General features: G+C 37.7%; 1 protein-coding gene across 1 annotated transcript in view; it reads right to left on the reverse strand.

The window, feature by feature from the left end:
* itgbl1 (integrin, beta-like 1) overlaps positions 1-26,114 on the reverse strand; it is a gene marked incomplete at its 3' end in the record, with an annotated part of 41,082 nt that extends 14,968 nt beyond the window's left edge. Inside the window, exons 1-6 of the mRNA XM_079254660.1 lie at positions 25,852-26,114; positions 23,035-23,237; positions 10,501-10,647; positions 7,849-7,971; positions 6,282-6,422; positions 167-307 (exon numbers count right to left, since the gene is read on the reverse strand). Of these exons, the coding sequence (XP_079110786.1) occupies positions 167-307; positions 6,282-6,422; positions 7,849-7,971; positions 10,501-10,647; positions 23,035-23,237; positions 25,852-25,943 (847 nt within the window). The 5' untranslated portion in view covers positions 25,944-26,114. The remainder of the gene's footprint in view (positions 1-166; positions 308-6,281; positions 6,423-7,848; positions 7,972-10,500; positions 10,648-23,034; positions 23,238-25,851) is intronic.
* Positions 26,115-27,960: the final 1,846 nt, after the last annotated feature.

Below are 27,960 nucleotides of genomic sequence, written 5' to 3' on the forward strand. Positions count from 1 at the left end.
CAGTACCTACAAACTGCAAAATTCAATGTAGAAAATGATCTCTTAGAACTGGCTTCAACGATTAAATGTGAAGATCTAAGTCGATATGACATCTGTAAAAAATCTGTGACGGTTTAATTTGATTTGTTTTGTTGTTCTTGTAAAAAACAGAAAGAAAAGACATTACCTGAGCAGAAGTCATCTGTGTATCGATCATATGTTGAGTGGCAGTTTCTCTCATCACACTCACAGGTGTCTCCATGAATATCTCCCCAGTCACCAGAAGGATCCACATCATAACAGCTACACTCCCCACATACGCAGGTCCCTAACACCCACAATAAGCAAACACACACACATTCTATTTACATTCTATTTTATACCTATATATATGTATGTATGTATGTATGTATGTATATATATATATATAGATATATATATATATATATTTATATACAGATATAGTTGATTGGTCAGTCTCATGCATCAATATGATATATATTCATTTGCTACATGGATAAGATGCTAAAACTTTCATTTTTTGTACTTAATCAATTCATTCACTATTCAGTTCAAATAGAGAAGCAAAATAAATGGAAAAATAAAATGGAATTAGAGAAATATATGTTCACATAATCTTATTAAATAAGTTTTTTTTAGCTTGAGCAAAAGGCTGCAGCCAACATGAAAAACACAGTCTCAGTGTTCCTTCCTTCATCTATGTCTGCCCCTCCTCATTTTATTTGTTTAACATGCGTCAGCTGAACTGCAGCCAATGGAAATCCCATTTTCTCTTATCAGTAGAGACAGAACATGGGGAACCCCAGGGGAGCAGGCCAGCTGGCAAGCCTGTGGGCTGTGGATGGCGCACGTCTGGCCCACGGTCTGATGCTCGGTTTCCCTCGACACCTCATAACCCGGGATTCCTGAATTATTAGACCTATGAATTTTTCTGTCCAGCACAAATGTCACAAGTGTGCCTCAACAGAGCAGATTGAAATGCCTGTTAAAGTTGATGTTTGTAAATGTCTTATTTAAAGCAAATTAGTTGTTTTGACCAGTTTTCCTGGTTCTCTTAAATGGGCAACCTTCTTCTATACACCAAGCTTAACAGCTTGTAATGTTCCTAACCGAGAAATAATATATAGAGTCATGAATTTACCATCCGACATTATGTTTAGTAATGCCTAGTTGGAAGGCCAGGTATAATGAACAGACAGAGGGGGTTTGACAGTTTGCTGGGATAAAACAGAATTATCTATTGGCTTCTGCAGTCAGATCATTCACCCATTTATCACAGTCTGTAGAAGATGAAAAGTACTGATGGACAATGGAGAGGAGAGAGAAAAGATATTTTACTATATCACATAAAACATTCAATATATCTGTTGGATACAAATCAGCCCTCTCTGATGGGATCATCTTCCTTGACCATTTCACTCTTTAGCCAGATCTATTCCCAGTCTTGTAAAGTAGGATCAACACAGGATCAATATTTGCATATGACATGAGAAAGAAAAAAAAACTGACATCACAATCATTGTCAAACTGCCTGACTTATTGAAGGAAATCTACCTCAATATGTTGTCATGTCAACAAAGCGAGAAAAGATAATGTTTTGAACAGCTTTCTATTGTTTTGAGCTGTACTTTCCACAAGCATTTGTCAAAGCAGCGGTTAATTATATATGAATAGAAACGTTTTCTGATTGCTTTTGTCATAACAATAATCAGTCCGATCACGACAGATTGGCAGATGGAGAAGCACGATTTATCACTCCAAAGAACGTGTTTCCACCACTCCAGAGTTCAGCCAGAGTGCTTCCAACGCTTTGCATTGCACTTGATGATGTTTGGCTTGGGTGCAGCAGCTCAGCCATGGAAAGCCAACCCCCTGTTGTTACTGTTGTGGGGCTAATCTGAAAACCATGTGAAGTTTGGAGGTCTGTTGCAACTGAAAGACAGAAACCTCTGAGCACCTCAGCATCAGCTGACCCTGCTCCATCATTTTACATGGTTACCCCTTCATGCTGTTGGTCTCAACTGCTTCAGCTTTGTTATAATACCACTGACCATTGACTGTGGCATAATTCATAGCAAGGAAATTTCACAAGTGGGCTCGTGGCACAGGTCGCATCCTATCACAGAGCTTGTAACTGGAAAGTTGGGAGTTTGATTCCAGGCTTCTCCTAACTATGTGCCAAAGCGTCCTTGGAAAAGACACTGAACCCTAAATTGCCCCCTGATGTGGTATGAGTGTGTATGTAAGTCGCTTTGGATAAAAGCGTCTGCTAAATGACTGTAGAATAGAATAGCTCCTGAGAGGAGCCTGTTTTTGTGTGCAATCTATGTGCTTTATTTTATAGATCTGTGGCCTTGGAAGGGATCAGAACAATTAGGTTATTTGGACAGGCTTATGAATAATTTTGGAAATTCAGTGTACATATTTTATATTGCATGTACTCTATTTTTTTGCAAGGCTGTTAATTTATAACAGCAACTTTTTAAACTGTATTTAATACTTCACCAATATTGACGTTTTTAATCACAGATATGGCAATTTGATTAAGGTTGTTTATGTTAGCATATTTGTTATCAATTTAGAAATTCAATTCAACTCAATTCAATTCAACTTTATTTATATAGCGTCAAATCACGGCAATGCCATCTCAAGACGCTTTACAGACAGAGGGGAGAACATAATGAAGGCCAATTCATAATAGCCTATATAAGGAAACCAACAGATTGAGTTGAGTCCAACTCAATCTCCCATCCTGAGCAAGCACACTGGCAACAGTGGGAAGGAAAAAACTCCCTTTTAACAGGAAGGAAACCTCCGGCAGAACCCGGCTCAGGACAGGCAGCCATCTGCCTCTGCTGTGTGGGGGGAAGAGGACAGAATGACAACAGACAACAGGAACTGCTACTCCCGGCCAGGGAGACCTGCTGAGACAGGAGACATACATGTTAATGATGCAACACTGTTATGGGGGGGGGGGGGGGGGGGGGGGGTAAAAGAAAGAGATAAAGAGAAAAAGAAAGAAGCTCAGTGTATCAGGAAATGTCCCTCAGCACTCTAAACCTATAGCAGCATAACTAAGGGATGCTAACCATCCCTAGCTATAGGACTTATCAAAAAGATAAGTCTTCAGCCTAGTCTTAAAGGTGGGGAGGGTGTCTGCTTCCCTAACACTAACTGGGAGCTTATTCCATAAGAGAGGGGCCTGATAACCAAAGGCTCTGCCTCCTGCTCGGCTCTTTGAGATTCTAGGAACCACAAGTAAGCCTGCAGTCTGCGAACGAAGTACTCTGCTTGGTATATAAGGAACAATGAGGTCTTTGATATATAGTGGTACCTGGTTGTGGAGGGCTTTATATGTAAGGAGAAGGATTTTAAATTCTATTCTAGATTCAACAGGCAGCCAATGAAGAGAGGCTAAAACTGGAGAAATATGATCTCTCATGCTGGTTCTGGTCAGGACTCTGGCTGCAGAATTCTGGATCAGCTGAAGGCTTTTCAGGGCATATTTAGGACAGCCCAGTAATAGAGAGTTACAGTAATCTAGTCTCGAAGTAACAAAAGCGTGAACCAGTTTTTCTGCATCACCCTGAGACAGAATGTCCCTAATTTTGGCTATATTACGTAAATGAAAGAAGGCTGTTTTAGTAACCTGCTTAATATGTGGACCAAAGGACAGGTCAGGGTCAAATATTACTCCAAGGTTTCTCACTGTAGCACTGCAAGCTAAAGTAATGCCATCCAGGTTCATTACAAAACCGGAAAATTTAGCTCTGAGTTTTTCAGATCCAGCGAGAATTACTTCAGTCTTATCTGAGTTTAAGAGGAGAAAATTTCTAGACATCCAAGTCTTTATGTCTATGAGACAATTTTGTAGCCTATTGGGCTGATTTGTTTCATCTGGTTTAAAGGATACGTATAGTTGAGTATCATCTGCATAACAATGAAAGTTTATTCCATGCTGTCTAATAATTTTGCCTAAAGGGAGCATATATAGCGTGAAGAGTATTGGTCCAAGTACAGAACCTTGAGGAACTCCATGACTTACTGTAGTTTGGGAGGAGGACTTGTCATTTACATGAACGAACTGAAGCCTATCAGATAAATATGACTTAAACCAGCTTAACGCTGTACCTGTAATTCCAATCACCTGTTCTAGTCTCTGTAACAGAATGTTATGATCGACTGTATCAAATGCAGCACTAAGATCAAGCAAGATAAGTACGGACACAAGTCCTTTGTCTGAGGCCATAAGAAGGTCATTAGTAACTTTCACCAATGCTGTCTCAGTGCTATGAGAAATATAGTTTTCACTGAATAAATTCAACATTAACGCTAAAAAAGTCAATATGCACTTTGTCTCCTACTTAAACATGCATGAAAAAAATTAGAGCCATGACAAAATTAGCTACTAACTAGTGATTACACTTTATTAACTGACAATAGCTGTGTTTCCATGGAATACTTTTGATCTAATCAGAATAAAAATACACCATGAAACCATGTCAGTTTATTCGATCAGCCTTGATCTAATCAAAGAGGATGGGTTTCCATCTTTTTATGATCGGATCAGCAGGAAAAAATAACCGTAAACACACTACTTCCACTCGTTTCTGCAATGGGGGTGGTATCTGCACACACTTTAGTCATGTGGCGTTTACATGATGCAATGAGTTTCAGGAAAGACTTGAAAAAAGCGAACGGCATTGTGGCGGATATGTTTTTGTTAGAAACTTAGTGAGTTAAAGTTAAAGATCAAAAGCAATATAATTGTATGAAATCTCTTCATTGTGTACATACAGCTAATCAGATCACTTTATCTGGCATTGATGTAAACATGTCGGCCGAATATCTGGTCAGATTGATCTAAATTAGATAGATGAAATATTTGTCAATGCAAACGAAGCTAATGCATCTTTTTTGCTAATCGGAATATGAAAATATCATCAAGCTCATAATGTAATGAATCAAACTTTTAAAAGCAAAACAAGCATTAATGGACTTGTAAAAACAGTAACCTGGCAGTTCTGTCTATAACATAGAAGGCTGTTTGACCACAGCAACAGTTTTTCATGCTGTGACAATTGTGCACTTAACCAGAAATCGCAGCTCTGCAATGGGACTCCCATGTAGCCTATCATTTCACCCTGCTACTTAGCCAGCCCTTTGCCAGTCTACTGTAATTAATTTTGGAGAGATTTACTGAAATCCCACAGGATCACTTGAGTTAAGTTAGAACAGCTATTTCTCTGACTGCCTGTCTGCCAAGCTCTGATGACTTACAGTACATGATGTTTAAGGCAATCTGATCTCTGGGTTCCCTTTTTCCACCATATTTCTCTTGACTATTTCCTCTGTAGTCATCAAATGAGAGCAGCGTTGACCTGGTGATCTCGTTTTTTACATGCTGACGCTAAAATGACATCTATCACATGAGATTAGACTCCTGATCTTTAAATTGAATATAAAGCATCATTTGTCTGTGAAACAGGTTAAACGTTTTGATTATTTTCATGGAATAAAGCCAATTTTTTTTAGAGGATACATCCACTTTGCAATCCCATATTAGCTGATAAAAATGTTCTTAATAAGTATTGTCAATAATAAAAGATTAATTTGCAAATACATGTATGTATTGTTATTCACTCGATAAGAAGGTTGGCATCTCTGCATTTGACATACTTATGTACAATCTGGACATTGCAAACTGCAGAAATCTTCACAGGAATTAAAGAAAATCAGCCAGGACTATAAAAGAACAGAGTTTCACAAATGCAGGATAAATGTCCTTCCTCCTCTTGATGATTCAAACAAAGAGACAGGAAATTGAATTTACCCAATTTAAAATTTTTGTTTCCTGTTTCCTAGCAACATAATTATACTGAAAGTATTATTGTGATGCTCTGTGTTGTAATGGGTCTGAGGCTGTGCTAAGAGATATAAAAATGTCCTTCCAGGCAACAGTCATCATTCCAGTATTTTATGGCTTTGGAAAGCACTGATAGGATGCAACGATATAATATCTGGGGGAAAAGTGAAGATCAACACATTTTATTACATGGTGCATTATGTTTGTATTTGATTCTTTGAATTATGTAAAATTACAAGCCAAAGTAGGTGGAGAATGATCAACACAATATCATAAAAAAAAATGAAAGATGATTCTGATTGTGATTCATTAATTTTGCCTTTTTAAAATGTACTAGAATTAACAAGTAAAAAATAATCAGCTTTATAACAGGACATTGGTGAGAGAGTATTGACTTTGAAGTGGGTGAACAGACCTCTGTTGCTGCAGATTTTGCCATCTGGAGATGTGCATCTCCGCTTGCTTTCCCATGGGCTGATGTCACACTGGAACTCACATTTGTCTCCATGCCAACCAGCAGCACAGTAACAGTTTCCACAGTAACACTGACCATGGCCTGGAAGCACATCCAACACACACAATTCAGATCTCTACTCATTGTAAAGTTATGGTTTTAAGGTTTTAGATATGTTTAGAAAATGTTTCATTTGTTGTATTCAGAGTTAAATATTATATAAGAAAGCTATTCAGTCAATTCCACTAAATACTTCATTAACATGGACTTAACATCAGACCCCCCCCCCCCCCCCCCCCCCCTCCCCACTCTACAAATATATTACATAACCTGGCTCCAGTTACGTAAATTACAAGTAATTACAAAATGGATGTAATTACTTCTTATTTTTCTTTAACATCTTAACAGTGTTGTTGCCTTCTCGTGTAAAACAGATAACTAGCTAGCACAACCCAGTTTTTGCATATTCATTGTCTTTTCTTCTTTTTTTTATAGTGTAACTTGATATTTTACCGAGGTAAGCTTGAAAACCTTAACACATCCTTTATTATGCATATTTTTAATAGGAATATTGTGAAACAATAAAGTTTGGAGGCTCGGCATGACAAACAAAACACTTTGACGCTACAGCAAAGTGTATTTGCTGTGTCTTTCACTAGATATCTTTATTACATTATAATCATGCCAGACTGTATCTGGTTGTATTAGTGGTAAAAGCTACCATAACCTGGAACATGCTGACTTCACTTCTGACCTGACTGGATACAATCTGGTCACGGCGGGGTCATGTATAATAAACAAAAGTATGTATAATTAAACTTTTTTTTAACCTGTATAACTTGGATTTAGAGCCAGATGGCCTTACTTTAAAAGCCACTGATTATGTGCTCCTGAGACTTTATACAGGGGAAATTACATTTCTTGTTGAAAATTTGATTTGACTCTTGCTTTTCAAGGGTGATTGTAAAGCTTTGGACAGGAGGAGGAAATGTGCAGACAGATTTCAGCCCTGCAAACATTTCCTCACTATAATATATATTTTAGTGTGGAGGAAAACTGGACAAACCCAATAAGCAAACATGTCTGCTCTTTTAATACCAGTTCTAGTGGTAGGTGTGTTTTTCTGTAACTGTAATGTAAGTCACGGCTAAACAAATTAATAATAAAAAAAACCAAAAGAAAAACATTTGCTGATGTCAGCTGCAGTGCAAAAATTAAAAATTTTCCTTCAGATTTCAAGCAATCAGCAATCCAGACTGGAACAAATATGGTTAAACTCTGTCTGATCAGTGTGTATATCTAAATCATATGTTCAGGCTAGCCTACAATTTTGCATTGGTAACATTAAAAACAAAAAATCAATATGGCCGGGTAATTGTTTTTAATATTAGTATGAAAGAAACATTTCTGAAGTTGAAAACAGTTACAAACTCTTGGAATGTGTTGTTTTTACAAAGAAAGGTGAGGATGGATCTTGTATAAGAAGATGTTAAACAAAAGAAACTCTGAGGAGCCATTTTCAACATACCTCCACAGACCTCTCCTGTGTCTTCATCCAGACATTCACTGTCATCACACTCGCAGAAGCGTCCCGTCACCAAACCCCTGTCATCTCTGTTGTCACACATGCAGCTCCCGCAGTGGCAGGTTCCTGTGAAAAATGCCAGCTTCAGGCACAGTTTAAGCTTATCAGTTGGAAAAGGTCAGCTTTCTGGGCACGTGTTCATCTTCATCATAAGTGGCTCTTCAGAGGATGTATCTATACGGTGTTTTAATTCAACGCACCATAGGCCCATGATTTTAGCTTGTTTGCAGCTGTGCATCAGGCTGTTTGTGCATCAAGTGCAAACAGGTCTGAGCTGCTGTTTGACAAATAAACATGGCGGTGCTGTGTTTGTGTGTGTGTGTGTGTGTGTTGGGACTTTTTAACCATGCTAAAGAAGCAAAAGGGTAGACAGCCACATGGTGTGAATAAATTTGCAATTCTACATATTTAATTAAGCTTCAAACTGCAGAGTACAAGCTATTATACACATCCATATTGATATGGACAGACCCATGAAGACATGTTTATCTCTCATGTAGCCAGAAGCATTGCAGGGCGAGGTGTAAGGTTAAGCACAGGTGGATGAGAGGCCATCAGTGTGTGAAAAACAGTTCTAACCTTGGCCTGACCTCACATTGTGTATCTTTAATGTGACATATACACCGGGAATAACACGTATGGTGACATGTGAGATTAAAGGCCAAATTCAATAATCAGTTTTCATGTAGGTTATTTTAGCATTTCTCTTCATTAATGAGTGGGTGTTTATGGATTTGGATATTGGAAAGTGTACTGCTAAAGATAAAATGATAGAAACGAAATACATTAGAGATCATGCAATGCAAAAGTCCTGGATCCCCATCATTTCTTTTTATATTACAAGAAAAACATGGATAAAATGCACTGATTTAAGCTGAATTATAAATCAAAATAAGGCAAAAAAGACAAAAGCAACCTTTATACAATTCTAGCTTGTAAGTCAATATTTGGGTTGATCACATGTATTAAATAAAGTCTAAGCCAGGAGTCTGCACCCTGCGGTTCTGGAGCCACTGGTGGTTCTCTGGACCTTTCACAATGACTCTTGATTGCATTGGCTAAAAATAATGAACCATCAGGGTGGAAATGACAAACGTTTTTTTTCATTATTAATACTTTTGTTTTCCAAAAATATTTATATCCCTTAGATAAAATCCATCCTCATTAATTAATGTGATTGTAATCCTTGAAAATAGCAAATTTCCGAAAGTAGATATTTATCAAAAATTGTAAGTTGTCTTTTTTCCCAAGATGTTATTTGGTATTTAAATTAGTTTTTTTTAACCTGAACTAAGGACTAAAATGGTTCCTTGGATTGTAGATGTTGCAGAGCCCCAGTCCAAACCATTTCAGATTAACCACACTGCAGGGCCAGAAAAAAGAATGAACATCTGGATTTAACCAAGCAAATAGGTACAAGCCTCCTGTCGGATAATCACTGCACACGCTATTATCGTTCATCTGGCAGCAAATAATTTAAGCTCAGTAGATGGAATAAGTAGCTCTTCATTTCTTAAACAGCCATGCAGAAAGATGCATCCTGTGGTCATAGAAAATATATTAGTCTATTTAGCAAGGGTCAAATCCTTGACATGCGCCCAGCAGAGAAAACATACAAGGTGAATATAGAAAATACTGAAATTAGGTTGAAAACTGCCCTTTGAATTATTAAAATCTGGAGGAATGTGGTCAGAAAAACATCTTTAATGGTGATGATTAGGGATTACTTAAACATTTGATGAAATCAAATATAAGAAAAGCACCAAGAGAACTCGGGACAATATTTAATAGTGGAAGTAAACACATTTCTACATGCACAATGTGAAAGAAATATTGGGAATATACAGCTGTGTAGCCATGAAAAAATAAATGAATAATGTCGTTGGAAGCATATAGATTGGAGTGTGGATTTGCCCTGTTGCTGAATGATGAACAAGCCTATTGGGGCGGTGCTATGATCTGGTGTTGCTGCAGTTTGTCAGGTAGGTTCAGCAAAAAAAAAAGCTCATCTGATTACCTTATATAGTATTATAACATATTGAATGACTCGTTTATTCCTGGATTTTTTTTTTTCTTTCCTGATGGCACATCAGCATATTCCAAGATGATAATTCCACGATTCAATTGGCTCAAATTGTAAAAGAGTGCTCCAGGGAGCAGGAGACTTCATTTGATTGGCCACCACAGAGTCCAGACCCGAACCCCACTGGGAATCTTTGGGTGTGCTTGAGAAGACTTTTTTAGTAGTCAGACTCCAATCATCAGATCTTTGGTGAAAAATGAATGCAACTCTAGATGGTTAAATAATATTCAAACCTGAATACAGTGCAATGAAATATAGTCTGTGATCTTTTTTTTTTTTTTCCTTTTTGGTGGCTTTTACAGACAATAAATTACCACAACTCATAATTACATATATTTATCACAATATCTGAGAAAGATAAAAGCCTAAAAGCCCTTTATTATGGCATGTGAGGTGTGTAAACATGACTGCCTTAACTTCGTGTCAATCCTTGAGTGAATTCGCTTGCTTCCATCCTTCCTTGTAAAACAGATTTGCTGAGTGAATTGTGTGTGTTAGTGCGGTCACTGTACCTCTGTTGGAGCAGACCACCCCCTGTTGGTTTTTGCAGAGCTCCCTGCTCTTCTTGCTTGACAGGCTACAGTCCTCCTGGAACTGGCAAGCATCTCCAAACCATCCTTCATCACACTCACACATCCCACAGTCACAGTAGCCACGGTCTAAAGGGAAACACACCACATGCTGTTTATCAGAGCTGAGAAATCATGCCCATTCCTGACTGCTTCATTTCAACCCCATAAAATGCAAGTGATATTTTGAATTAGTGGGGTGACATTTCACAGCTTGAAGAGTATGGAGTGTTGTTAAATTAACTCATTTTAAATCATGGGAGTGCATGGACGTGAAATACTTCATTCTTTTAATGTATATTGGACAAATAGCAACCAAACATTCTTTTTTTAAAACAGGTTTTGTGAGCATTACAAACTTTTTACTTAAAAAAAAGACCGAATGACATGTTAGCATCCCACATTAGTTACTCAGTTGAACATTGTGAATCGTTCAAAGCAGTCTGTCACAATTTCTCATCATTCTGATGGCCACAGTAGGCAATGTGAAAAACGGGAGGAACCGTTTGATGCAAATGAAGGCTGTTGACAAGTTATTATAAATGTTGCTCTCATTGCATTTAGCAGCGAGGAGCCTTGCATGTCATGCTCAATCATTCTCCTGACTCGTTCGTCATGTAAATGTGGTGTCCTTTTCAAGGGCTATCCATCAGTCATTAACAGCATGCAATCCCCAGTCTCTCCTCATTATCTGTACGTCTCAGGGGGGACACTCGGCGACATGTTCAAGGGAAAGCAGAATATGGAAAATGCGCTTTCAAAACAGCAACATCGCAAAGATTAAACAAGTTGGAAAAAAAAAAACAAAAAACTTTAGTTGCCAAAAATTAACTGCAAAAACTGATCAGGATTATTAGATGACCTCATGTAATATTTCAACCAAGCAGCAACCTCCGGCGGTTAAAAGTGAAGCCTATGAAAAAAAAAAGGAAAAAAAAAAAAAAGTGAAGCCTATGCAGAAGTGCATAAAACTGCAGTTCCCCCTTCATCCACTAGGGACAGCAAAACAGAGCAAATACCCATAGACTCCCATGTTAAAAAGACCAACTTCACAGCAGAAATAAACATGTTTACAGCCTGGTTCAAAAATCCATTTTCGGTTTAATAGGTCAGGTTTACCTTCATGACAACTGTGGGGAGACTGAATTTTTTTTCTAACTCGCCCGTTTAAAAGTAATTTAATCTCAAAGTTTGGCATATTTAGGGGCGTGTCCTTTTGATTGACAGGTACCAATCTCCGGCTTCAAGTCAGAAGAACGTAGAACAACCGTGGTTTTTAGCTGGTTAACAACGTGACTTAGCTTTAGCCCGCTTACCTCTGTTAGCTGGTTAGCTCCCGTAATCTCAAGGTTAGCTCTGTTAGCTCTTAGCTACAGAAAGCTCAAAGTTCGCTCGATGTCAATCATCCACCATGACGCTCACAGCCCCCCTCTCAGTTCCACCTCTTTGCCCATAGTTTGTATTTTCCGGGTGAGACGACGCGCATGGCGCTGCCAAGATGGCGACGGTATGAACCGCCCACCGAGCTTCAATTCAGCTCTTCAGAAACCTATGGGTGACGTCACAGAGGCTTCGTCCATCCCTTTATATACAGTCTATGATTTCAATCCTGTGCATCTACTGCTAGATTTTACACAATCTGCATTTAGTATTTCTTCAGTACAGCCATTATCCAGTGATAAGGGACAGATGAGTCATTGCTGCATTAATAAGCAGCAATTGTTGTTGTTCTACTGTCCACTGTGGACAGTATTTCAATTGCTCTGTGATTATCTCTTGATTTTATTTTATTTGTGGAGATGTCCATTTGCATCTATTGTGCCATTTTTTGTAGTTGGGAGTTTGCACACAGTAGTTGTAAGACAGAATTGGATATTATAAAGTTACTGCCACCCACCAGCCTCCATTAATCTTCACTTGACAATCACTCTGACATGTAAAACGGCCCTCTTTGTCTGCCAGGCCAAAATTTATGTGGGCGGGAAGGTTCCTGTCTGTCGACAGTTTATCTTTTCTGGTGCTCCCTGAGCAGTATTTCATCGTGGTATGATGCTGTCAGGGTACTTCCTACGCTCCTCTGACAGCCAATCGCATTCCGATCAGTGATCCAATACTTCCATTGAGGAATGGTGAGCATATGTGTGTATGTGTAAGCATCAACTGCGATAGGGACCATTGATGTAGCATTTACAGAGATGGCCAGGTAAATTCAGATTTAGAAATTCCCTAATTTATGCTTATTTCAGATAAAGTATTTTAAATCACGTTCTGAAAATATTTTCCTTGACAGACGAACCAAGTCTGAGTTGTCAAAACTGTAATGCTACACATTTAGATTCTAAATCATCCCTCTGGGTGCTTCTGTGCTTATTTGTTCCCAACAATTGATGTTTAATCTCCAAATGACATTTCCCTGTTTTCTTCGTTCTGCCTGTGTTCTTCATAACATGATGCACATTTTAGTGAGTAATTATTGCTCCATGCTTGTCTCTCCCTGTGGGCTGTGGAGCATGAAACAATAGCACATCAGCTTGTGTTATGTGGAAAAAAGATCAAGGAGACACCTGTCTCAGGTAATAACTCATCCACTGAGGTTCAAAGAGCAATGGCTCCCAGCTTTCATCTTTCTAGTTTTTACAACGCTCTACCAACACATTCATTGGCAGATTATGTGTTGATTATGTACCGACAACCATTTGATTTGGCAAAGTATTGGTTAAATTGACTTCATGTGTGCTGAGTTTTCTCTGGCTTTGACAGAGGACACACAGGCAGAGTCAAGGAAGAACAACAGAGGCTATGAAAGCCTGTAGCCGATAAAAAAAAGGGAGGGTAAGACGGGGATTAGCAAGGCTAAAGTGTGTTCTGACAAAGCACAAAACCAGCTATCCTTCAGGGAAACAGTTTTTCGCTCTTATACTTGCACATCTCTATTTGAACTGCTCCTTTGAGAGTAAGTGAGAAGGACACACACGATAAAGTCAAACAGAATCAAAAAGTTGTAGATCGTTTCATTTTGGTGAGCTGTTACAGAGGAGGAGTGGTTCCTGTTGTTATCAGAGGAGAAAAGTTGGATCATGTTTAATTATTTTGGATGCAACTCGTGTGCAGAAAGGATGTGGAGTTTCTTTGAAGATATGAGTTTTAAAAAACAGTCAAATTACGTTTGGATCAAGGTAGAAAATGGTTGCGGACTAAGAGTTGATAACTGTTTCAGCCCAAAACAGTTTTATAACAGGAATTATAAGCATGTTTATTTTATGGTGTTTCTCAGGATGAATTGTTAAACTTTAAGGGGGCATATCTGCAGTATAAAAGTGTATAAAAGTGAAAATAAATGCAAGAATTGCTTTGCTTTGCCTTGCTTGCCCCTTTTTTACCGAGTTACATGCAGTGTCCCAAATTGTCACCCTCTTAAAGGTCCCATATCACACATTTTTTAAACAATGTAACATGGGTGTCAGAGGTCCAGCAACATTGTTTTTCAGTGTATTACCCCAAACTCAGCCTTGGTCCTTAGTTTCAGCCTTTTGAGAAGAGTCTTTATTGAGAGCTACAGTGAATGATCTGTTTCTGTGTCTGAGCCTTTAAATATTCATGAGTGGTGGCTGTCCAGACTCACTCCACATCCAGCTTTTGCTGCCACCCGCTCTGTGATTTTAGAGGGCAGGCTAATTAGTTGTGGAGACAAGTCGATGGTAGTATCCACTACTGAGGGGAGTGGTTATTTCCCTTTTGGAGGTCACAAAGGGAAAGAGCTCAGATTCCCCATCTGAGCACACATTCACTAAAACATGGAGCAATCAAATAAGGGAGATGACAGAATTTTCACATTATTGGGCTTCATACACAGGATATGGAGACAAATATGACTTTTTTTTTTTTTTTTTTTTAAACATTTAAAGCTATAGTTGGTAATCTTATTCAGAGAATTTTTTTTTACTCTGGGTGTGGTTCCTTGTCCTGAGAGTAGTCTAAACATTTTGAAATCATGAACAATAAAAAATATAGTTAGACGCCTCAGTTTACTGTAAATCTGTAAAAACTCTGACCAATCCAAACGTTCGGATTGAAATGGAGTTGTTCATTTCTTATATTTCGTAATCTTCTTCTCGTGGCTCTCCTCCTCCTCCCGAAGCCCATACCTGATAGTCACACCCTCCATATAAATAGCGTGTTACGAGGAAGAAGAAACTTGGAAGGCAAACATGGCTGAGAAAATGCAGGAAGGATTTCTCGACCCGGCTCGGTTTATGTGCCTCCTCCTGCTAAACAGCTGAGAAAGAGAAAATCATTGGTGGAAAAAGCCTTCTGCTGCAATGTGCAAGTTGAGGTCGGGTGGGGGGGTGGGGGTGAAGTGTGGCGTGCGGCCAGGCATGTTTCAAACAGATTATTGATTGGAGGGGGAGGAACCAAGACAGGGTGCCACTTTCAAATCTTGCTAGCTCCCCAACATTACCTATCCCAGCTTAAAAAAGTTAATTTTGCACTGAATCTCACACCTAAAATATCATCCTACATATTCTTTTTTCAAAAATCTCGAATGATTAGTTTCTTTCAGGTGTTTGGTTCAGTTTTTTTGTTTTTAGAAAAACTTGAAAATAATGACACAGGCCATTTTTTTCAAGAAGGTGACAACAAATGAAATGAAAATGAAAATAAAAGTAAATAAGACAATAGTTTAAATTTTTATGGCCCTTTAGTGATCCTCTCTATAGAGCGCACATGCCTCCATATTTGTTTAGTTTCAATCCTCCAACTAGAAAAAGTGAATAGCTAGTTTGAAAGATGTCAAAAGCTGCTACAAATGATTAAAGATTAGAGTAAGGGTCGAGAAAGCTAAAGAGAGTCTTCATGCTGCTGAAGAGGGAGGGTGCTCGTGAAAATCTGTGTGGAAACTGCCACGTTAACTTTCATCGACAGAAGGGTTATGGCAGCAATTATCCAATGCTGAATAACCACAAAACATATTTCATGTTTTATCATTGAAAACAGTTTTTGGTTCATGTTTTTTGCACTGGAACGCGTGTCAGACAGCACTCATTTCTTGTGATATATACGTTATTCTGAAAAGGTGACTGGGAGGCATTGCAGGGAGATATAAGCATAGTCAAAACACATGGTGGAATGAAATGACAGAACATCTTTGCACAGTTGGTGAACAGATGTTAGTTCAGGTCACCACCCAGTTGCTCAGCTGTAAAACTGGATGCGGTGTGTGAAAAAGGAAAGTAAAAGTCACCTCATCAGTTTATTCGCCTTAAGTTCCAATGCTGCCTGGAAGACTCCTGTAGATCTGATAATGATGTCTTTTATATTATTATGGAGTTGATGGAAGTACTATTTTTATCATCTAGCCTACTATATTCTTTGGTAATTTTATGGCCATATTTCAAGTCTCCAAGAATATTTAAGACAGCGTGGCTGCAGGGCTGCACTGTGAGGACAGTTCTGGTGCCAGCCATAGTCTCAGGCCGCCTCCACCATAGAGCAGGAAGAAACAAAGACTTTTCAAAATAAGTTGCATTTCAGAACTGCATGAAGATTTTTCCATATAAAATGCGCTGACACATCTGCCAACAGTGTGCTATAACCACTGTGTCGCTGTGTGGATCAAGTTGAAATAATATTAAGAACATTGATCAAATGACTATACAGCCTCCTGTTCTCATAAAAACAACATACTTTTCAATAAATTATAGCTCTTTGAATGTCTTTGGCAATCTGCTGATTTAATATGAAAATTGTAATAGCTGTGTACTATATCCTCACTAAATATTTCTACTTGAAGAGTAAGACTGAATGTCATGTTTTTTATAATTGTTTTTAATAACAACAACGCAACATGATGATGCGACAGTTTGGTTTTTATTGTTTTGGGGGTTTTTTTCTTTGTTTAGTTTCAGTTCATACATCAGCATCTAAAGTTGTCACTCAGATAAAGAAAAGGGCCCAGATCACATGATGAACGTGATACGTTTCATGTTTTTTATAATAAAAGAATCATGTTATCGCATAATATGATCCCTTTTTTATACATATGCTTGATGCTGTTGTATCATGGTGGGTTTCAGTTTAGTTTTCATTGTATTCAATGTCAGATGTTAATCTTTATCCTCCTTGGTTTTTTCTTTTTCTTCTGGCAGTTTATTGGAGGTTGGCAAACTTTCGTCTAATTGCCTTCCAGGTGGCGTTGGGTGGGTGCAGGGAAGGTTGTTTCTTCCTGTCCTGGTGGAGGTGGTCAAATAGTTCACCAGAACTGTCCTCACATCGGACATCACTTGTCTCAGAACATTGGACATAATATAAACATGAATAAACCTAGAATCTCTTCATTTGTTCTTTCTACCCAGGTAATCCAAAATACAGCCTTGAAGTAATTCCATACACATCAACAGCTGCGTATCCATTACATTTTTCCGCAAAATAAAAGCTGTACTTTAAGTTATGACTAACAAAAATTGTGATTTGCAGGTGTTTTCATTAAACACTGTTTAGGACTAAAGCCTCAAGTCTTGTAAAATCTCATTTCTCAAACGAGATTTTACTCAAAGAGTGTCCAGCTCTTGTCCTCAAAGGCCACAATCCTGCAGGTTTTTCATGTATCCCTGCTCCAACACACTTGACTCAAATTAATCAGTCATTGTGCACAACTTTATTGACTGTTGGATCCATTTAATGGAAGGCAGGTAAGTCAGATCAGGGATATATCGAAAACCTGCAAGACTGACTTCTTCTTCGATCTCGTTCCTCAAACGAGATTTTACGAGAACCGCAGCTTGTGCAAGCTAGTCATGTAGCCTTTTTGGGGGGTTTTTTGGGCAGCAAATTTTCAAAAACTTTTCAAAGCTTTTCCTCCTCATTTTTTTTCTAAAACTCTGAAATTTGCTGTTGTTTGTTGCATACCGCGCCATCTAGACCGGAAATGAACTGGTCATGACCCTCATGTCACAAAACATAAATGGGGAAAAAGTGTTTCCATTACACTTTCACAATGTATTTTTACCTTAAAATGTCTGAAAAACAACCTCATGAGAATGTAAAAACGTTTAAGTGATATTTGAGACTTCTTTCAAAATAGGTGTTTCCATTATGTTTTTTTTTTTTATTACGATATTGAGTTTTTGTGCAATTCTAGGTGTAATGGAAACGCACTTATGGACTTTTAACAACAACATTTGGTTTCAGAAACACTGATGCTGACTGATGGTAATTCCCATTAAAGAAGAGTTAGAACAGGTGTGTCCAAAGTCGGTCTTGCAGGTTTTCGATATATCCCTGTTCTGACTTTACCTGCCTTCCATTAAATGGATCCAACAGCCAATAAAGTTGTGCACAATGACTGATTAATTTGACTCAAGTGTGTTGGAGCAGGGATACATGGAAAACCTGCTGGATTGTGGCCTTTGAGGACCAGACCTGGACAACCTTTGAGTTAGAATCGATGATATTAAAATACTTCTATCTAAGCTTTACACTCAGAAATTAAGCAGGGCAAGGATACGTGGTGGTGTGATCTGTAATGACCCAAAGTCAAAGTTGTTTACGAATAACTTTAAGACTAAATATATTTAAACAGTTCAAATGTTCATAAAATGCTATAAATTTCTGTTTAAAGAATACAACAAATATGCACTTATCCATTTGATCTACATGGTTAAAGTTGGGTGTGTTTATGGTCATGAAAAGTTACAAAATTTTAATGAAACAGAATTTTGGTGACTAAACTGCTTTCTTTTTAAAATGTAAATGAAAGCCTTGCATGCAAGGAGCAGAATTTATTTATTTGCACGCATCATAATTTGGGCACTGTTTGTGGTTTAGACTGTCAGATTTCATCACAGAATATTTAGTCAACATCTCCTTGTACATAACCACTGCTCGTCTTGTCTCATGTTTTCACTTTCTTGTACTGCGTGTGAAGGGGTAGCAGCTGTTAACAATAAAAGTCATTTCAAATTTGATTTGTGTCAAGTTACTGGCTTCAATTGAAGAAGGAAAATTCAATCCAATTGTAGTAATGATGTCAAAAAATGAGGAACGACAACTTTTGATCTCTGAGAGTCCAATTTATGCCCTCCGCTTGGAAATACGCAAGTAAAATGAGCTAGATACAAGACCGGTTTTTACTAAGATCATGTGAACCACAAGAACAGAACTGGGTCTTCTCTTGAAAAGTTGTTGACTATACTTTATAATAAAAATAAATAAATAAATCATATATATATATATATATATATATATATATATATATATATATATATATATATATATATATATATATATATATATATAAAAACATTAGCTTTCCTTGCATTGAGATGTTCTTTCACTGCAGATATGATGGAACACATCTAATTCACATACCGTGAGTCAGGGCAACAAGTCAAACTGGGTAAAGAGGTTAAAATTACATTTACTGTTTAAAATTTCACTTTGAAGGAAGTTATGGAAATTTTACATATATATATATATATATATATATATATATATATATATATATATATATATATATATATATATATGTATATATATATGTATATATATATATATATATATATATGTATATATATATATATATATATATATGTATATATATATGTATATATATATATATATATATATATGTATATATATATGTATATATATATATATATATGTATGTATATATATATATATATATATATATATATATATATATATATATATATATATATATATATATATATATATATATATATATATATATATATGTATGTATATATATATATATATATATATATATATACATATATATATGTATATATATATATATATATATGTATGTATATATATATATATATATATATATATGTATGTATATATATATATATATATATATATATATATATGTATGTATATATATATATATATATATATATATATATATATATATGTAAAATTTCCATAACTTCCTTCAAAGTGAAATTTTAAACAGTAAATGTAATTTTAACCTCTTTACCCAGTTTGACTTGTTGCCCTGACTCACGGTATGTGAATTAGATGTGTTCCATCATATCTGCAGTGAAAGAACATCTCAATGCAAGGAAAGCTAATGTTTTTTAGTAAAGGAAAACCCATGCTTTATCCCTAAGGAGAAAAATCTATTGGATTTTATCAGAGAGCTGCTGTGAAAGGCAGAGATAAGGGAACCGCAGGGAGAGAAATTGTCTGCCGATCTCTGACAGTGCACCATGCATGCTGTGCAAGCATACCCCACTGAGGGTTTTGGTGGTGTTTATGTGGGGGTTGGTGGTAGGGTGGGTGGGTATCTTCTTTTCAATATGCTTTAAATGTAATTGCTTGGCCCTTTATCCACATTGGCATATTACTGTCTGAGCATGTGGCTGGCTGTGTGCATTTATATGATGTGTGAATGAGCGTTATGTACGCTATGAGAATAAGCCTTATTCGCCCACATGCGTATGTGTGTGCGTGTGCTAGTCTGGGTGTGAAAACCCCATCTCTCTTCTGATGCATCTAGGTTCCATTGGCAGGCTGTGTACCAGTGAGTGAAACCCCATTATCAGGATGAAACAGGGCCTCGCTCCAGACTGCTGAACCATAATGAGCTCCTCACAGCAGCCAACTTGTCTTCCCAAATAAATCACTGTAGTCCTCACATGCATGCTCTCTCTTACACACCCACACTCCCCCCCCCCCCCCCCCCCCCCACCCCACACACACACACACACAGATATATATACACACAAATCTCCATTATACGGGTTTTGGATGCTCACATATCTCCATTAAGCCTCGACGCTCAAAGCTCAGGGACAATAAAGGACAGAAAAAATTAGACTTTTTTTTTTCTCCCTTGTATCATCATACAGGATTCCCCTCCCAGAGCTTCCAAGGTATCTCCTCTGTCAGCAAGCCTTCGTAGCAGATTGGAGCTTGTCCTCAATTACACTAGTTTAATTTAATATCGTGCTTTTTTTTGTGCACTGAGTTAAAACAATGAAACATGAAGCAAGAGTCTTACTGTAAACCACAGCTTTTGGAAGCCAAATAGGCGCCTAGCTTAATGTTTAAACATGCAAGGATACATTTTAAGGGGTAACACCACAAGATGAAGGCAATATTATGATTTACACACAAACAGTAGTTTAAAAAAAACAATAATTCATTAATAATTGAGTTTTATTTTACCTATATAAATATACTGTATGAAATATTAACTAGAAAACTACTCTACTATATACTATTATTATACTGAGTATCAGTACTGTGCATCCAGTAAGATTATAGAGCATTGTAGTTGTGATCTTGAAGTTTAAATCTGCTTGTGTCTCATCTGAGAGGACAAATTAAAGAAGCATTATGCAACTTTATGACCTTACAAATATTTCTGGCCTGTTTTGATGACACAGCAGGATTCTCCTGGAACCACCATTGCTCAGCCACGTCCCAAGGCTGAGAAGCTGCACTTGACATTGTTTTGTTTTTGTTTTTTTTTTGCTTGATGGCACCATACCATACTGTATATCAACACACTGGCCATTTTAAACACAATGTTTGATTTGCAAGTACATTATCGTAGGAAGAAATGAGGAAAAGAAAAAGGGACAGAGAACAAGAAAAGACAAGAGTCAACATGGGACTGACTTTTACTGATTGAAAGCTGGCAGAAGAGGCAGGAGGGAAGTTAAATACCAAATTAGTTGTTGTTAGTTCAGTACTGCAGCTTTAAGTCCTAAAGACATCTGTGAAACAGGGGCAAGTTTATATAATATAAGGCAAACCTTTTCTTTAGCTGATAAACATAATGAGGGTCCAAGTTTGGAAAAGCAGCTAAAAAAAGAGGGGAAGCTAATAAATAATAGCTAAACTAGAAAAGGGTGCAGGTCAAAAACAGTGTAAGAGAAATTAAAAGAAGATATCAAATAGATTTAAAAAAAAAAAAAGAGCAAACGGTAACTCTTGTAATATCTCAGTTTCCATGCCCTCCATTTACTCTCTTTCTCCATCATGCTTGAGATGTAAAAGAGGTGAAGAAGAGCCAAAAGAAGACAAGAGTCATGGCAACAGGCGTTTAACAGGATGCAACATCCTTGTTTTGGAGCTGTGATTTTGAATGTCAATTAAAAATGATGCGCAGCGCAGCTGTATCATCTGTCTATTGTTTTGCTGCAGCCTGGGGCTGATTTTTTATAATCGCTGTCTGATGAGCATTAACAATGTTCATGTCAACTACATTTACAGCTACAAGATCTATCCCTGCCAAAGCCAAATACTAATCTGCCTAATTATGAGGCAGCACTGGTAACCGATAGACCGGCTGTGGAACTTAATATGTTAGGGCAAAGTATAACCAAGTACAAATACATTATACGGGATTAAGAGCTAATAAATAATTGCATTCTTAAACTGGTAAGAAATAATAGACATCCATCCATAGACGTCCATCCTGCGATGGACTGGCGAGCTGTCATGGGTGTACCCCGCCTTTCGCCCAAAGACTGCTGGGATGGGCTCCAGCTTCCCTGTGACCTTTCATTGAATTAAGCGGTTAGGATAATGAATGAATGAATGAATAATAGACATATACATTTAATGTGTCTCTCTAATATGAGAATGAGATCTGATTATTTATTTTTTAAATATATCCTACCTGGTATAAGCTGTTTGCACAAAATGTAAAATCAACTGATTTTCTTTTTTTTATAACTCATTTCTGTATATAATGCAAGATTAACTTTAGTACGGTGTAGAATATGAATTTTTAAGGTTCAAAATGATGATTTTTGGTATTTGTTGATCTTAGTTTATTTGATTATGTTAAACTTGTTCAATGTGGTTTGTAACACAAAGCAGATCAACCAGTCATCGTTGGACTTTCTCTTGAGTATTGATGAAGAATCTTTTTTGCAAAGAACTTGTGAAATAAGTTCAAAGCTGCAACACCCAACAAAAGCTAATGTACTGGTGATGTTTATCAAAACCAACCAGCTGCATATTACCAGTAAAAGTCTCTGAAGTCCTGCCAATGTAACATAAGACACACTGCAGATTCCCTACTGATGCTGCAGGGAAAAAAAGGAAAACAAAAATACAAACAGAATGAAAATACTCTAAAGCCACTACATCTAAAAATCATTTTTCTTAATATCAAGTAAAAGGAATGTGAGTGCCTGTTGAAGGCCATCTTCTGAATGGCATTAAAGGGATTAGCATTCTCCACACACCTCAAAAGAGCGCCTTAACATCAGCTGGAGAGTCCATTTGCCAAACTCCTCTGTTGTCAGTCCACTGTAAAAAAGATCTCCTGCACCTCTTACTGACCCAGCCGTAAAAAACACATCCAAGTAGTAACACATGTGGAACCTTTACCATGTGCACAATCTCACAACCGCAAACACTGGGACATAATATTTATAAAAGAACAGAAAAAGTAGTTTTTTTTAAAAAGAAAATACAGAATGATCAACGCACCGTTGCAAATTTGCCCATCATAAGTGGCACACACCCAGTCGTGACACTCGCAGCGAGGTCCGTAGAATCTTCCCGGCTCTGTGGCTTCGCAGACGCAGATCCCACAGTCACATTTGCCCCTACCACTGCATATCTTGCCATCAGGTGTCCTGCAACGACGGAGGGATGACTCCGTGGACAGCTTGCACGCAAGGCCCACCTGGCTAAGAAGAACACAGAAGAGTTTAAAGGTTAAATATGCTGCCAGCTGCAAAAGAAAATCCAAATTCAAGTCAAAGATATGTAGAAATGCTTCCCTGAAAACATGTTTTGCCTTCCATTTCACTGCAACATTGTGGAATAAGAGCTTGATAATGAGAAGAACATAACTTCACATCATGGACATGGTCTGTTTTGATTTATATTAAGAATAAAACAAATAAAAAACTATATATTCAAGTAAATTATTCATATGAATAAAAATGCAAGTGGGTAACTTCAGTTTTCTGGGCATGCAGAGCAGCTGTTTCTGTAGTTCAATTTACAGCCTTTCATAGTGAGATTTGTTTCATTTGGATACAGTCTGACATTCTTTTCCTTCCCCACTCCTCATTTATTGGGCCAACTGTCTAGTTTGCAAAAAATAAATACATTTCAAGTAATCAACAGCTAAAATGTTCCCGAGACTCCACGTGCCGGGAACAGGTTACATAAGATCTATTTCAAACTGGCTTCAAGCAACAGGGGGCTTTTTTGGCTCAATTTTTCTCCGTTCTGCAGCAGTGTAGTAAATTTTGAATGAATGTGATAATTTAGATGAGCTATATTCTTACACAGCATCAAGATAATATGCAAATAATGTCCTTTAGACCTTTAAATGATTTTATGTGCAGTCCTGCTTCTGCCTCAGCTGATCTTCTTCAGCATCATTACATCTGTTTAGTCGCATTGCTACTTATACTTAATCATTCAAACAACACTGATGGTTGGAAACAGTCTGGCACAAGGACTATGTCCCTTACTTTACTTCAGAACATTAGATCATCCTCAAACTTCAGATTCAGGGTTATTCTAAAACATACAGGATGCAGTTAAGCAGTATTAGATACAACAGTAATAACACTTCCATTTGTGCCCAAAAAAGTCACGACTGGGAAGGAAAGGAAAAGCTTACCCTTAAAATATGCAACCCTGCGCATACATCAAAACCACCATTACCTTCCACAGGTTCACTGGATTCATGTCAAATTTACACGTTTAGTGACAATTGGAGCAGAGTGACCATATCATAAAAAAAAAAATTAGATTGTTTTATACCTGTAACCTCAAACAAATTGGCCATTTAAAAAATAGGCAGAACTTTAATATTGGCCTTAACCAGATCTTGACATTTATTTTCACGTACTTATTATATTTCAGCAATCCATATATAGCACTTTTGAGGATCTAATAAGACTGCTGTCTGCTGCGGGCCATGGAACAGCTGTGCACTTGCCATCCATCAATAAGGCTTTCTTATTGTACCCTGGACCCTCACCAAATAGCAGTTTGAACTTACTGTGGACACTTTTTTAATTTTTTTAAATTGTGCTAATTTTTAATCAATGACCCTAACATTGGTAAAGAATTTGAGTTATTTGTGCTTCCCATTGTTTAAATAGCCCATAAGTCAGGATAAATAATTAAATATTTAAGGATAAATGATCAGAAATGGATGAAACACTGACTAAATCAAATACATATATTTGAAAGCTTTTTCTAGCTTGCAGCTTACATGCACTTTATGTTTATTTACCTTCCATCTCATGATGCCAAATAACATTCAGTTGAATTGTTCAGTGAACAGAAATTAGAACACAGTCGACACCAGTTTTTCCTCTTCTTTTTTTATTTTTTATCTTGCTATCCAAAATGACTTTAGTAAATAGTCAAAACAATGTGCCGAATCGGATGTAAAAACATATGTAAAGTATTTATGGAGAATCAAACTAATGTAAAACAGCAGAAGGACATGTGAGGCTAGCTTCAGCTGTAAACACTGTATCTTTACTGTCAGGAAGATGAAGCACATTGACTCTGACTCTGTCAATCCAGATTTGTCTAATGATCAGCAAGCGTGCAATCGCATTGTGTGACTGAAACTAACAGGTATCTTACAAATGCATGAGACAAAATGATTACTTGTCAGCAATCTATCCATTTTCTACACCTTTATCCTGCTCTGAGTCATGGGGGCTGACACCTATGCAGCTCCCAGTGGACCATTGACAGGGGACTAGTGCATCACATACACACTTGGATAATTACAGTCACTCAGTGTGTAGTGTGTGATGGGAAACTAAAGTGCTTAAAAAACTGTAAAGGAACAGTCTGTAAAGTGTACACAGTGCGAGCCAAGGAGGTCAGCTTAAAACCCAGCGGAAACTCCTGCATCATTCTACCCCTGAGGGAAACTTCACGTCCAGTTTAGGACTCAGATTTACAAACCTTGTCAGTAATGTGTCATCATGATTTCTAAACCACCACAGCAAGCAAAACAAAACAAGCAAATCATTTTAAAACCAAAAACTGTCATATCGTTTTACATAGAGTATAATCTGATGCATTTAGCATGTGGCTTGGAACGCAAGGTTAGAGAGCTGGCAAGTGTCTCAGTATATAAAAAATGCACAGGAAACTATTATGCAGACTATACATATACTGTAGCTTTTCCTAAATTTGCTGCATTGTACTTTCCAAACGTTGTCTGTCAGCAAAACTTTGCACCTCCCTCTTACCTCTCACTCTCCAGCTTACCTCAAAATAAACAAGAAAAACATAAACCTTGAGGAAACTCACCTCACCGACTGTAACAAAGTGTCCTCAACGGTAGAGAGCAGGATCAGAAAGAATGGCACTAACATGGACTGCACCAAAACCTCAGTGTGCATGTTTAAATTCCACAGAAACCTGAAGTAACGTAGCTTGAAGGAATTTCCCAATCTTTTCGCTCCTTTAACAGACAGGACAGGACGGGAGAGTGAGAGGGAAAAGAAAAAAGGAGAGAAGGAGAGAAAGAGCAGCAGGCTGGCCTGAACTGGCTCAATCCCTTCAGAGTTCTACAGTCCTCTGCATACAAGTGCCTTTGATTAGTCTGGACTCTCAGACTCAGTCCTGGGCAGGAGCTGAAGTGGGGAAACTTGCCAAAATGAAAAGTTTAGTCACCAGTTGTAATTAGAAGCAGACTGTTGTTTTTTTTTTTGTTTTTTTTTTATGTTTTGTTTCACTTTTTCCAATTCTATTTTCCACATGATCTTTGCCTTGCAAAAGTTTTGCTTTTCGCTTTTCCTTTGATGTTGCCAATAATAAATGGGATTCAAAATAAAGCTCCAGACACTTGGTCAGGAAAAAAAGTGAATAATGAAAAGAATAATACCTAAAAGTCATTTACATGCTTTGGAATTGGAGTTCAGCAGAACAGAGCACATATGTCATGTTATAAGTAAAAACAAAAGAGGAAAAAAAAAAAAAAGACTATAATTAAATATGTTGAAAGTGTTTCAGGAGTGACTCTAACATCATGTATTCAGTAAATAGGCTATTTATTAGTTTATAAGGACCGCTTGTAAGCAGATTATACTTATTTACATATATATTTTTGTATCAGAAGCAACAACTATTCACAATAATTAATTCTGCAACATTGATTGGTTGACCTTCTCTTAAACTGTCATCTTTAACCCATTCCCCCCAACTCTTTCTCAAACCATACATATATCCCATTCTGCATAGAACATTTAAACTTCACATAAGTCTTTACATGCTCTTAACAGGTAGCATACAAATATATTTGCATATATTAACGCAGAGAGGCCCTGCGATGGACTGGCGAGCTGTCCAGAGTACCTTGCCTTTCGCCCAAAGACTGCTGGGATAGGCTTCCCCACAACCCTTTCTTGGATTAAGCAGTTAGGTGAATAAATGAATGAATGAATGAATGAATAAATGAACTCAGAGTCAGAGTCCTCAAGCAATAAGATGAATAGATTGAATATTAAATACAAGCTCAACATGGGACACCTGTTGGCACACAGCTGGTCAAAGTGGAAGTTACTTTAAATCTCCCACATGTGTAAAAGTCATAAAGCATCCAAACGCATCAGGTGCTCTACACACACACTCACACACTCTCACACACTAAGCACCACTTCATTTTTCTAAAATGGAAGTCACAATGGTGGATTTTGTTTGACAAAATGGATCCGGTCATCGATTGAGGTAAATTAATGGATTTGGGAGAACTTGGTGAGAAGCAGGAGCTTTAAGCCGTTACCTTGGAAACGTCTGCGCGCCACCGCAGCACGCGCCGGTCTTGTTGATGTGACTGCAGCCTGCGCGCTCCCGCCGCTCTCTCCCACACGATCCCAGCATATCCAGGACACAGCTGATGTCATGGACAGGGCTACACACGGCTGATAAGGGGAATCCTCTTCTCGTAAGTGAATCCGAATGTTTTCTTAATCCGCTAGCAGACAGCTCGTTAACGTGCGCGAGCATCCAGCTGTTTGGCTTTTAGGATGCGGCTGACGCTCGGTGCTGCTGCGCGCTAGCTGGTTGGCTCTCCAGGAAGTGGAGGAAATCTCATCCTCCGGAGCAGGCCTTGATGGAATAATGTCCTGTATTAACTGCACTGTCACGTGCCCAGGTTGTCACATAACACATTAACTTCGTTAAGGACATATGCGTGGCTTTATCACCAAATGCGCGTTGCATTTTAGCTTGTTTTTGTCCCCCGTAGCAGCTTTGCTCCTTATCGTTTCCATAGTAACCTTGGATATGTCGGTGTCATTCATTCAGATTTCTGTCTGAATATGGGTACACTTTTAGTGCTTGACATTCAGTGGGATGACAGCCATTTTAGTCGATGTGTGATCGCTCATATTGGAGCAGCTTAGTGGGTTGAAAAGG

This window comes from Telmatherina bonti, assembly GCF_933228915.1.
Source record: "Telmatherina bonti genome assembly, chromosome: 15".
Classification (NCBI taxonomy): Eukaryota; Metazoa; Chordata; class Actinopteri; order Atheriniformes; family Telmatherinidae; genus Telmatherina; species Telmatherina bonti.